General features: G+C 38.4%; 1 protein-coding gene across 4 annotated transcripts in view; it reads right to left on the reverse strand.

Moving 5' to 3' along the window:
• The window catches only part of igsf9ba (immunoglobulin superfamily, member 9Ba), a 71,359-nt gene that overhangs the window by 54,060 nt on the left and 3,887 nt on the right, over nucleotides 1-13,412 (reverse strand). For 3 of the 4 annotated variants that reach the window (XM_077540965.1, XM_077540963.1, XM_077540966.1), the window contains exon 1: nucleotides 6,907-7,254. In XM_077540965.1, coding sequence (XP_077397091.1) covers nucleotides 6,907-6,970 — 64 coding nt within the window. In that variant the 5' untranslated portion in view covers nucleotides 6,971-7,254. Of the gene's footprint in view, nucleotides 1-6,906; nucleotides 7,255-7,440; nucleotides 7,596-13,412 lie in introns of those variants that run through there. The other variant, XM_077540964.1, reaches the window with a different exon arrangement.

A 13,412-nucleotide genomic window follows, 5' to 3' on the forward strand; every position in this document is an offset into this window, starting at 1 on the left:
TCCCTAATACATATACTGTATAAATTCACTTGTCAGCACTGTAAATTATTCCCTTCAACGATATATAGCTCTCTCCAATACAGGGGTTAATAAAATTGCTACAACTGAGAGTGTGGGTGGTGGTATGCATGGTGAGCATGGAGAAAAGGCGGCTGTAGGATTGCCACGGACGTCCAAAAGTTGTCTAAACCGTATCTGCTACGTCGTGACCGTTCCAGATAGCTCTTTTCATAATTCAGGCCTCTTTTTAATTGCCGAGCCGCGTGCGCTGATGCGCCATGCTCAGTCAGGGATGCCGTGGATGTGCTGACACCTGCGCAAAAACTCCAGTGCAGAACAGAGAAGGAGATAACGACGGAGGTGGCGCGCCAAAAGCACAAAGGGCGAAGCAACACAGTGCAGCTCTAAAATGCACATAACAAGGCGTCCATGATGGAAGCTTTCAAACAAGATTTAGTTATACGCCTAACATGGCTGAGGATGGTGGCTCTTTAGTGAACTCGAATCAATCAAATCGATTCATCGCTACGATCGCACCTTGTGTCGCTGACTTATTTGAATTTTGAGGCAAGTCATCAAACTTCACTGCCCATATGTTAATGCTGTTGATGTTTTGCCGTGTAGCATCTGCTATATGTGGTTCAAACTTGATGGGGTCTTCTAACTCCTAGGCTAAAGTCAGTCATTCCCATTTTCACTACAAGAACAAATGGGCACTTTTCTTTTTTCTTTTTTTTTTTTTTAATCTGTGGAGCCAACTTTATTTATCGTCTGCGCAACTCGCACAAAGCAGCAATAAACTCTCCACGTCTTCTTTTTCCTTGCTTGCTTCTTACAAAGGCTGCACCAAGGTTATTGTAGCTAACTAATACTAACGAAAAAAAGAAAACTAAAAATCAAAAAACAATTTTGTCAATAATGAAATAAAATAAAAGCGAAAATCATTTTTAAAAAACAAAAATGAACTGAAACTACATTTTATTTACAACTATTTAGTAACTAAACTATAATTGTAGCAAAAATGTCATTTGTTTTCATCTTTGTTAATTAATTTAATGCATGGGCCTTTGGGGATGATTTTAAATGTGATTTTAAGTACGGGAGATTTATTTAGATTTTAACTGAAATAAGGACGTTTGAAAGTGTGTCCACACAGAAGCGACGTCATCTAGCAGTAGCCAATAGAAAAGTATCTTTAGATGACGTCGCTACGATGGTTGTTTTTTTTAAATATTGTGCACAAATAATACACATAAAAGACTAATACCGAAACTAACTAAAACTAAACTAATACTAAGAATTTATTAAATAACTAAAAGTAATGAAGGCTGTTCGCCTCTGTGTGCCCTGCGATTGCCTGGCAACCAGTCCAGGGTGTCCCCCGCCTACTGCCCAGAGCCAGCTGAGATAGGCGCCAGCACCCCCCCGCGACCCTTGTGAGGAATAAGCGGTCAAGAAAATGGATGGATGGATGGAAGTAATGAAAATTAACAGAACCACTGTGAAAGCTAATAAAAAAATGTTTTTTTTTAAAAACAATCCTCAAAACGAAATAAAAACTAAGTAAAATGAAAATTCCAAAATTATAATAAGCCTGGGCTGCACCGGAGATCGCACAATGACTAGGACACTTGCAAAAGGCATAAATTACGCTAAAATGGCCACTATGCACCCCAAAGACATGATAGAGACGATTAACAAATGTCATGTTGCCAAGTAAAAGTGAATTTTAAAAACTTTTACAGTTGTTCTCAGGAGCAGACTTTAGATTATTTTTTTTTTTTTATAGATAGATTTCAGATTGTTGAATGCGTTGAGTTTTTTAGCGTAGTAAAGCCGAGTAATGTGAGTGAAAATCGGCATGCTGCTCTCATACATACTGTATTGATAAAGGAAATCTGACACCAGCAAAGCAACGCTTCTGGTTGTAGTAGTGATGCAGAGAGTGAAGGTAATGTTATGAGTGGAGTTAATGTATGTGACCTTGCATCCGCTGCAAGCCACAACACACACTCACGACTCACCATATATATTTGGACACTGACTCTTTTCTTTTGATGTCGTCTTTATACAACGCAGACCGACTGTAGACTTTAAGATTTGATTTGATTTATGATCTTCACCCTTGCGCACTTAGCAGTTGAAACCAGTTAAGACCGTGTGGTATCACACATAGGAATCAGGGTTATTATAGTTTTGGAATTATTCCTTTTAGTTAGTTTTGATTTTGTTTTGGATTTTGTTTTTTAAATTGAGTTAGTTTTAATTCGTTTTCAGGGTGGTTCTGTTAATTTTGGATTAGATTTAGTTATTTAATAAACGTTTAGTTTTAGATAGTTTCAGTATTAGTTTTAGTTTTTTTTTATGTGTATTACTTGTGTGCAGTATTTAAAAACCACCATTGGAGCGACATCATCTGAAGGTGCTTTTTTTATTGGCTGCTGCGAAATGATGTCATTTCTGTGTGACACACTTTCAAACATCCTTATTCCGGTTAATATCAAAATAAATCTATGTAAAATCATATTTAAAATCATCCCCAAAAGGCCCATGCATTAAATTAATTACCAAAGAATAAAACAAATGACATTTTTGCTACAATTATAGTTAGTTTTCACATTTTTAAAAAGAATTTTCATTTTTATTTTATTTAGTTAACGAAATTGGGTTTTTTGAATTTTTTATTTTTTTTTTCATTTGTTTTAGTTAACTAAAATAACCTTGATAGGGAGATACCAACATATTGTTTAGGCAAGGTTTATTCGTTCAAATAGTTCGTTAAATGGTTCAACTGGTAAGATACAGTATTCTGGTAAACTATTAGTATAGCGGGTATTAAAGATACAAGGACCGGCGGCGATTCTCTTGGAACCTTTCAATTGGTGCCATGACCCGGATCTCACCATTACCCCAATTTTCAAAGCTTTTTGAGAATCGCTTTGCAGCAGGTATATATTCATTTCTGTCCAGATGCAATATTATATGTACCAACCGACATAGGTTTCACATATAAATAAATAAATAAATAAATAAATAAATAAATAAATAAAATTAAAATGAAAAAACAACAACACACATTTTCAACAGTACTGTTGAGTTAAGGCATGACGATTAACACTGAAAATTAATGATTACAGTGATGATATTTATTGAAGTTGAAGAATCGTTTAATACAGTAAACCATGATATCTTGCTTGATGAATTGAACCATTAAAGATTTAGAAGGTAGACAAATAGTTGCATTAGAAGTATTTTGAAGTAAACTGGACTCAGTATGTACTGATCAGTAGCACTCATTTTTTATTTTATTTTATTTTTTTAGATCCCTATTGCCAAGTCGCTGTTCACACGGGATCTCCGCATGCTGTGAAACAGTAACGCAAAGCTGAAAATAGTTCCCTTCAAACAGCAACGCTCTGCCAGTGTCACTTAATTACCGCTTATGGTGCCACCAGAGTGGCTCCTGCTTCACCTTGATTGGTTGCCAAATCACCGATGACTTTGTTGAAGTGACCTCCAGTCTGCTGGACCATATGCTATAAAACACCACCCCAACCCCCCACCTGGCCACAAATAATAATAATAATAATAAGAAATTAATTGAATAAGAAACTTCAGTGACCGCTGCTGACTGTTTCTGCCCGAGTTATTTTTGTGGCGCTTGTGTGACAGACTTTGCAGTAGAAGACAGTCAATTGATTTCAAATTGAGATGAGATACAAAAGCATTTACTCGGGGTGTGCATCTCTCTAATAAAAGACAATTTGATATGTATCTCGACGGTTTGTTTTAAAGTGGAACGATTTGAGTCAATGGAATTACGATTCAATTGGATGTGGTACTGCTAAATTTGAGAGGGTACTGTATGTTGCTATGGGCATTGTGCTACTTCTGGTGTCAATAAGCGCCACTAATATTGGGTCAATCTTCACTGAAGATAAAGAATACAAGCCTGTGAGAATCGTTATATTGTGTTATATTGTGCTGTTCAACTGGTTGTGTCCAAATAGCTGTTGCTTAAAACCACAACTGTGTCACTATCGAATCGTTTTTAGCGATTATTCCATTGGCTAATCCCCCATCACAAAATTGTATTATGCTTTTTTAAAATTATTTATCTTCTGTGCATAAGCATTATTAAACACAAACAAAATTTGCCTTTGCTAAACAGTTAGCAACCGCGATTAGCATTAGCGCGCTAGCGATGACCATTTATGGTAAACAAACACTAACTACCATTTAGTTCACACATATCGCATTATATCGACATTATAGGCTACAACAGGTGACTTGGTCGACTTTTTTTCCCCACAGCCCTAACCGCAATACCAACGCTATTCATTACCTCCTCTGTGGGGTTTTGCATTGTTTATTAGCATTAGCTAAAGTGACTATTCTCAGCCAAGAAAAATAAAAAATCTTGATCGGTCGGACTCTAGTTCTAATCTTGAAAAGTCCGAATCTTTTCTAGAATTCTACCTTAAGCATCAAGTGAGTTTCAACTGCATTGCCAGACAGTTCTTCTCCGATAAATCGAGAGATCTGCATGTGTTGCATACTCAAGTGAATGCACAGAAGCGTGTGAAACAGAAGGAGGAGGGCGAGAAGAAGGATGCAGATGCTCAGCAGTCGACTTGTCCTGGGGCTTAAACCCGAGTATCGTTTGCCAGTTTGCACAACACACCATGTCAGGACGTTCACGTGTACATGCAACACAGTTGGTCGGACTCTCCTGCTTCACACTAAATATGGACTCCTTGATTCACTGCCCAAATAGCCACTTGGCCTGCTTTTGCCTTTAACCCTATTCAAATCATAACTAACTTCACCGTCCACGTTTCGGCCACCATCTCATCAGTCGGCCGTGTAACTGAAAAATAGTAATCCCAGCTAAACTTGACCCATTTCCTGACTTGGTAGCTTTGATTTACAGATGACATGAATCTACGACTCGACTTGACATAATCTCCACTGTTTTTGGCCCGAAACGTTCACTTCAAGAAGATCACATTTCAACGGGGGGAAAAGTTATCTTGAAAAAAATGATTTAGACAGATTGTGTTCTACTTTTGAAGTTCCATTGTAAAAACTAAAGGCCTCCCCTTAAAACAATGTTGACGAAGAAATAAAAGTTAACGTCTTTAAAAAAAATAAATAAATAAAGCTGTATTTTTTTTAAATGTAAAAGTAACTTTTTTTGCACAATTTTTTTCAATTCAAAAAATAATTCCGTGCCCCCAGCCCACCAAAAAGTTTTTTGTTTTTTGTTTTTAACCTATATTGGGGTCTTTAAAAAAAAATCATATATTTTTTTCCCCAAAAAAGAAATTTTATTTTTCAAGAAAATTGATATTTTCAGTAATTTTTACTGCAAAGTTATAATTTTAGGCAAGATAACTTTTTTCAAGAAAAACGGTTATTTATTCAAGAAAATGTCAAGAGTTTTTTTTCCCCAAGAATGTTTTTGCTTCTTTCAATAAAAAACATGTATTTGTTGACAAAGCTGTATGTTTTTTTCAAGAAGAAAAGATTTTTTTTATATTGTAATATATAATATAAATATTTTAAAATCAAAAGTTTCAATTTAATGGTCAAATGCTTTTTTTCTTCATTTCAGGAAAACAAAATTCAAGAAAATGTAAAGCAAAAAAAATAAAAAATCTGTTAAAAAATGTAGCTTTCACCAAAAAAAATAAAAAATAAATAAAATAAACATTTCAGGAAGCTGTAATTTTTCAAGTAAAGCCATCTTTTTCCAACCAAAGGGTTGTATTTCCTAATGAAATTTTTCTGTTTTTTTTCACCCCAAGAAACTAAGGTGTACTTCGAAAGAGAAAAAAAAATATTTTGAAATTTAAAAAAACCTACTGTCCAGAGCCAGCTGAGATAGGCTCCAGCACTCCCCGCGACCCTTGTGAGGAATAAGCGGTCAAGAAAATGGATGGATGGATGGAAATTTAATAAAATTATGTATATTTCCCATTTTAAAATGCATCTCTTTTTTTCTAAGAAAATGCTTGCATTTATTCAAGAAAAAGTGAAAAGATTGTGAAGTTGAACTTCCAGCATGGCCCTAATGAACGCCTCCTTCAAAAATAGATACTCTGCAGTTGAGCGTCTAACTAAAAAAAAAAAAAAAAAAAACCCTGGTGGCTGTTTGAGGAAATCCGCCAGTCTGTCACCTTCACTGCAGCAAAGCCAAGCCGACTCTCACACGCAGCAACGCTTTAAGACTCCACTCTCTCTCAGACTTCACGCCAGACGTGTGCTATAGCCGAGCAGTTTGGACTGGGATGAGAATGCGTGGACTATTGGGGGGGGGAGTCACTGGGATCAGTTACCAGGCAACAGCTTGGCCCGTGTCTCCCTCGTCTGGACATGAATGGAAAAGCAAGGTTAAGTCAGTGCATCTGTCAATGCACATGGAGTACGACTACACTTAAAAAAAAAAATGATTTGGCCATTTGATGATGCACATTTGACGCTGGACACTCTATACTATCACGACATCCCATAATAGTGCACATCGCAGGCTCCTGTCAAAGCTAAGAGTGCATTCATCTGACATGTGATGCATTATTTAGCTTACTTGGTCCATTCCTTGGAGGGGCTCAGACGGTCACACCCCTCTCACAGGAGTATGGGACCTGCCGTGCTATATGATCACATGCACGCTTTCCACAAGCATGATCAACCGTGCTCACAGTAATCCATTGTGTGCCTATGTGTACGTGTGTAAGCCTTTTTAGGAGCAAAATCTCGTGCAAGGGAAACAAAAAAAAACAAAAAAAAGCCACGCATGTCTCGAGCTGCAGCAGCACACGCGCTCTCACTCACGCACGCACGCACGCACAGATGGTGTGCAAAAATGCAACGGGGGGGCTATTATATTGCACTTCGACTCACCTTGAGCGGCCGTTCCTCTGGTGCTGAATACACTTGCTATCAGAGTGGCCACATACCAAATCATAGTACTATTGCCAGCCAGCTATCGCCACGCCAAGTGCCCCGTTCGTTCGACCACGATGGCTCATATTCGACCTTGCGCCTCCTTATCTAGCTCTTCTCTCTCCTCCTTTTTCTTTCTTTTTTTTTTTTTTTTTTTTTAGCGACTTCTCGCATCCGGTGTCGTCTCCCCGGCGCGCTCGCCTCCCTTCGTCCCTTCTTCCCTCCCCCGTCCTTCCATCCGCATCCCCGATGAGACACAGCACCTGCACCGCCGCCGCCGCGCTCGTCTCGCCACCACACACGGAGCCGTTTTTTTCTTTTTTTTCTTCTTTTTTTTTCCCACCCCCTCCTCCTCCTCTCCCCTCCTTCTCTCTCTCCGTTTACGAGCGCCTGAGCGGAGAGAGCACCGGAGTGGGAGGAAGCGCAAAGCCCAGCCTCCCCCCCTCACTCTCTTCATTCCCTCCTGGCAAAATCCCGCCCCCTTCCTCTCACCTGATTGGCTGTCGGTCAGGCCTCTCGCGCGAGGATTGGCCGGGCCGGCCGTGCGCCTCATTCAAGGTGAGTTGGAGCGTGCTCGTAGTAGACTTGTGGGGGAGCCGCAGAATCATGCGCACTGACAGAGAAACACGTCTTGGAAATATTTGCACCTTAAAAAAAAAAAAAAAACAATAAAAATAAATAAATCATCTCTATGTGTAGCATCCACGCCTTTCAGTGTTGATCATGTGACGTGTATGTGTGTGACGCATGGGTGTGGCGACAGAAATAAAGCGTGAGGATGCAGCAGCTTCCCTCCATCCACTACACATGGTTAGCCCTGATAAGCCAGCCACTCCACTACTACGCTACACACATCTCCTCACCCCCTCCCCTCGCCTCGCCTCGCCTCGCCTTGCCTCCCCTTCAATGGATGCCTCTGTTTCTGCATGCATGTGCACACACAGGGCTGCGATTATTGCACCTCCACAATACGCCGCTTTGCACCAGCCAGGAAACCATCAAAGGCTGGATTCTGCATACTTCAAATATGTCATATAATTTCATATCGAAAGCATGGTGGACTAGTGGTGAGCACCTCTGCCTCACAACTCTGAGGTTCGGCGTTCAAATCTATGCATTCTCTTTTCACATTTTCAAAAGATAACAAATAAACTTCTTGTACTATACCATCACAGACTTATATTTGACTGGACTGTTTATGGAGAGGTGACGCCACCAGCCGCCATCTTATGTTGCCACTCACCAAGGCAACCTAACTTGAATACATTGGTTTCTTAGTTGCGTTTTCATGTTTTTTTTTGTTTTTGTTTTTATACCTCTGTGGCAATAAGTCTGGGAGAAGCATTTCATAGCTTAGAAAAAAACCCGACTTATAACTCTTTTACTGCCACACGTTAACAAAAAAAATCTTTTATATGACAAAGGCTTTGATCATTTACATCATCCTTGAAAACATTGAATTTCTTCAGATTTCATCATGTTTCATTACAATTTCATACGCAATGAGCCCATTTAAAAGAGATACAAAGCTGCGATTGGCTGGCCATAGATAGTTCGTGTTTTTGATTCCACAACTCATTGAAAGGCAGCGCGTGCTGCACTTAGACGGTGAACTGCCCATTGATAAAAAAAAGAAAAGAAAAAAAACATACTTGACATCATTTAACGTTTATGGCGGCATACATCGTGATTTTACTAATCGTTATTAAACGTTTTTGGCGGTCAAAGAGTTAATGTTCTCTTAAAAAGGTATATCCTCAAAGATTCATCTACATCATGTTGTCAGAGCCATCAACAATCAAGTGAAAGTAAAGTCCATCAAAAAATTTTGCAGCGAAACTTAAAGCTAAACTCATTATAGAATATTTTTAACGGTTGATGCAAACAGTGAAGTTTGCTCTTTGGGTGGCTCTCACGACTCCGTACAGGGCTCTGAGTGTAAAATACGCACTGATGACAGTGTTTTTCAGCCAAGAAATAACAGACGCTGTCAGTAAAAGTGGCAACTTAAGATGGCTGCCTCCTGGCTTCAGCTATTGACAATTCATTTATAAGTCTGTGACGACTGTTCAGTGAGTTGTTCAGCCATTAGTATTGGAAAATTGCAACTATCAATGCTAACTGTGAGCACATAAATGGTAAATAGTTTGGTTGTTGAAAAAAACAACAACATCTAATTCTTTTTGTTGTAGCTTTAGTTTGGCAGTAAACTTTAAGTGGGAGTGCCATTAAGCAGCTTGAAAGCTCTTTTTTAATGAAATATTCACTATGCGCCAAACTGCTGCTTATTTTGAAATGAGCACTTAAAAACAAATCCCAGTGAGTAATAGCAATTGAATGCAAAGTAAAGAATTACACAGTTCATGAATTATGATTTCACGCTTCAATGCACATTTCTGTTGTGCATATCTTAGCCACCAGAAGGCAGTATAATGCAGGCGTATATACAGAAGACGTTCCAAGTGACTCAGTAAGCTGCGGTCGTTCTTTGCAGAGGATATAGAATATATGCTTGCTTGCTATTTAGTCTGTGTGTGTTGCAACATTTGTGTTGCTTTAGGGTCATATCTCACTGAGTAGTGAAGGCTGGTGAGGATGTGCGCATGTAGAAAACGTTCGTAGTTTTTTTTGCCAGGGTTTGTTCAAGGTCGCAAACTGTTTCACATTACTTGGCTTATTTTTTTTGTTCACTATACGATGTGAGTTGAGTTGTGAAATTCTCTACCACCATTTAACGCTCGCAATTCAAGACAAAAATTGCATTTATTGCTCCATTTAGGCAATTTTGCAGGATCGCTGTGTGAAAAACAGATAAAGTATGACTTTGTAAGCTGCAGGAATTGATTGTCGGCATCTTCACAAGGTGGAGAGCTCTTCTGCATAGTAAGACACATTGAAATTACCTACGCTCGCTCCCAGTTCCACCCCTCCCACCCCCAAGTTACCAAAGTGCTGACACAACAACTCTGACAACATGCATGCAGCCGCATACGAGATGCGTTTCCATGGCGAAACACGCGTGACGTAATCTGCCTCACGGGGCAATTTGTATTTTCCGTGATGGAGTATTTTCCCGCACGGCGAGGCCAGAGAAAAGAGAACATAATCTCTTATGCAACCAAACTATTGGTTTTAGATGAAACCGCGATAGAACATGAAATCTTTCTGATTTTCAAAGGCAACAGGGGGAGTCCCGAAAAATAAGTTTGGGATTATCTGTTATGTAACGTAACATAAAAATGATAGGAAGTTGGGCAGAATGCTTATTTGTCCACAAATGAATATCTCAAACAAAGGTCTGCAACACGTGGCTCTCTGTGTATCTATAAAAAAAAGTAGAATATATATATATATATATATATATATATATATATATATATATATATATATATATATATATATATATATATATATATATATATATATATATATATATATATATATACATATATATATATAAAATAGTATTTCTTCTTTAATCTAACTGATTATCTATCCATCCATCCATTTTCTGTACCGCATACTCGTAAGGGTTGCGGGGGTTGCTGGAGCCTATCCCAGCTGGCTTGATTGCTGGTTGCCAGCCAAGCACTGATTATCTACTGACATTTAAAAATATATTTTTCTCTTTTATGCAGGCTTCTGGTCTGAGAATAAAATAACTAAACATTAACTAAAATAAGCAACAATACACAGTCATTTGTTGTTGTCCTTCCAGTGATGATCAATTTCTTAATAATAATAATAATAATTAGCATAATAATAGCCCTGTGTTTATTTATCATTCAAGTCTAATTTGATCAAATAGACAGATGCCGTTGATGCGTCATAAGTCAATTCCTGGGCTTAAGTGTCGCCTAAATCGCTAGCAATTGTCTGATTTCTCCCGTGTGAATCATCACTTTGGCTCCCAGACAAGACGAGCAAATGAGCCAAAGAAGATCTACCATTTGGAGTTGCTTTGAAGCACATAGCATCGATATGGTCATCATATTTAATGAAAATGCAATTAAGGGCATTAATTATTTAAAAAACAAACAAACAAACTATATTTTCGGGAAGGAATTATTCTAAGTATCCGATTAATTTTCATTACATAAATCAGGTTTCTATCGTAAACCATAGAAAGAGAGCGCTTGTGATGATATTTAGTACCTAACATGTCTAAAAGACCTTTATGTAAAATGGCCGACTTGAGTGACACACACTGTGCGCTGGCACCAGGGCATGACGAGGCCTCAAAGTCACTTTTGGTCTTTGGCCCGCCGCTCACATTACAGTCACCGCTTGTCATGTTCAGCGCTCGTCCGGGAACAACCTGCCTGCCGGCCTGTCTGCATAGACGGATGGCCGACCGCTTCCGACATCTGTGTCACAGAGGCAAAAGAGTATTGCACTGGCGAAATAAATGTTAGGTGTACTGTTCGGATGATTAGTGATGGCTGATCAAAAGAGCAGCTTTGCTTCTCATGGTATATTTGGTGGCATGTCTGTTAACATTAGTTGCTATCTTAGCCTACGTTAAAGAAATAAGTCCTAAAGTAATTTGAGTACCTCAATTTAAAAAAAATGCTTTAAAAAAATCTGCCTTGAGTCCATTATTGACAGTAGTCAAGCCTGAGCATGAATTCACTCGAGCGGCTAACAAGCTAGCAAGAACTAGCCGAAGCGGCTAGCAGTAAAAGCTAGTAAAAGCTAGCGAGAGCAAAGCAGAGGGAGGCAAACTGCAAGGGGCCCAAATCTCAGGACTCAGCGTCGGACCACCTGTAGGCCACAGAACGGGGCTCGACCCACCAGGTCCGACACGAGCCGCACTACGTTCGCCAAGTTCGTCTGCTTCGGAAAACCGTTGCAGAAAGATGGTGGTGAAACATGTCAGCGGTGTCATTTATGTAATAGCGATTACGAGGCGATTACGAGGCCTACCAGTGAATTAAAAAAAATGTACACTGATGTGATATGGAACTTTTTTCATATTATTGAAATACGTTTTTTTAAATGAATTATGAGTTCACCACTAGATAGTCCTAAATCCTACACACTGTCTCTTTAAGTAAGTAAGTAAGTCAGTCAGTAAGTTTCCTTTTTGTCATCAAATTATTTTACTTTGTCTTTTTATTTATCTTCTGTGGTTCAGCCGGAAAGAATTCAATGACTCTTCTTTCTAAAAAGACTTTTCTCAGTGACGTTGTTAGTTATGCACAGTTGCCATGGTTACTTACGCACAAGCCTCGACAGGTGTGTCACATGCATGATTGCCATCGCCGAATGCGTCCAATTAAAGCAAAAAGGCAGTGATGAGTGTGTGAAAAGCAGCCATATTTAAAAGGGTAAGTAACTTGTCAAATCTTTAAGTTTTTTTTTTTTTTTTTTTTTAACAAATCTATTTTTAACACAGTGCTAATCGCACCATGCGTGCAGTGCCTGCAAATTCACATCTCTGGCGCTTCGGTTTAACCTCATGTTGCTATTTTGGGATGCAAGGCGTTCTGAAAAACAGCATATTTGGACACTTCATGACAACCCAATCATCATAACTTGCAGGAATACAACCCCCCTGGAGGCAGAGATAGCAACTTTCCAAATGACAACACAAGCTGATCATTCCTGGTAGGGGGAGCTGATCTGTCAAGTTGATACCCAAGTGGTAAATAACAGTACGGTTGTGAGGTCACAGAGATGAAGCATGAAGTATGTTTCTTTATGTATTGATGCCAGTATTAGCATGGCATGTATGGCATGGCAGCCATTTTGCCAATTGCCGTTGACAGAAAATGACAACAGTTGCTGAGCGCTCAGATAACGACCAATCATGCCACACCTGATTGGTCGTTTGAACATCACGAAAAAGTGATGTTCGCAAGCTGATGATTCAGTGCTACCTTGCCACTGTAAATGCAACTGATGTATCTGAGAGATAGAATCTTTTTATTGGATGGGGGGGGGGTAGCTTTGCAGTTTCATCTAGCTGTATGTTCTGCATAAATATCACTGTGGCTGATATTTAATATCTTTTGATAATATATTTTATTGATACCCTGCTCAAAGGATATTGTAAGTTCAACACAATATTGGTTTGTTCTACTTAAAAAAAAAAAAAAAAAAAAAAAAAAAAAAAAAAAAAAAAGAGAATCCCGCAAAAAACAAATTGAAAATAATCTGTCACCATGATACAACTTTGTTAAAACATAAAATAGTAGTAGTCAACCAAGAGGACAGACAAGATGTGACATTTACGGGCTTGGCTGGAATAATTAATACATTGTGACATTGCATTAATCTTATTATACCATACATCAGTTATCTTTACTCTTCAGCACTGATGACACACACATATATATATATATATATATATATATATATATATATATATATATATATATATATATATATATATATATATATATATATATATATATATATATATATATATATATATATATATAGTTGAGTCTGTTGTTGCT

This window comes from Festucalex cinctus, chromosome 13, assembly GCF_051991245.1.
Source record: "Festucalex cinctus isolate MCC-2025b chromosome 13, RoL_Fcin_1.0, whole genome shotgun sequence".
In the NCBI taxonomy this organism is placed as follows: domain Eukaryota; kingdom Metazoa; phylum Chordata; class Actinopteri; order Syngnathiformes; family Syngnathidae; genus Festucalex; species Festucalex cinctus.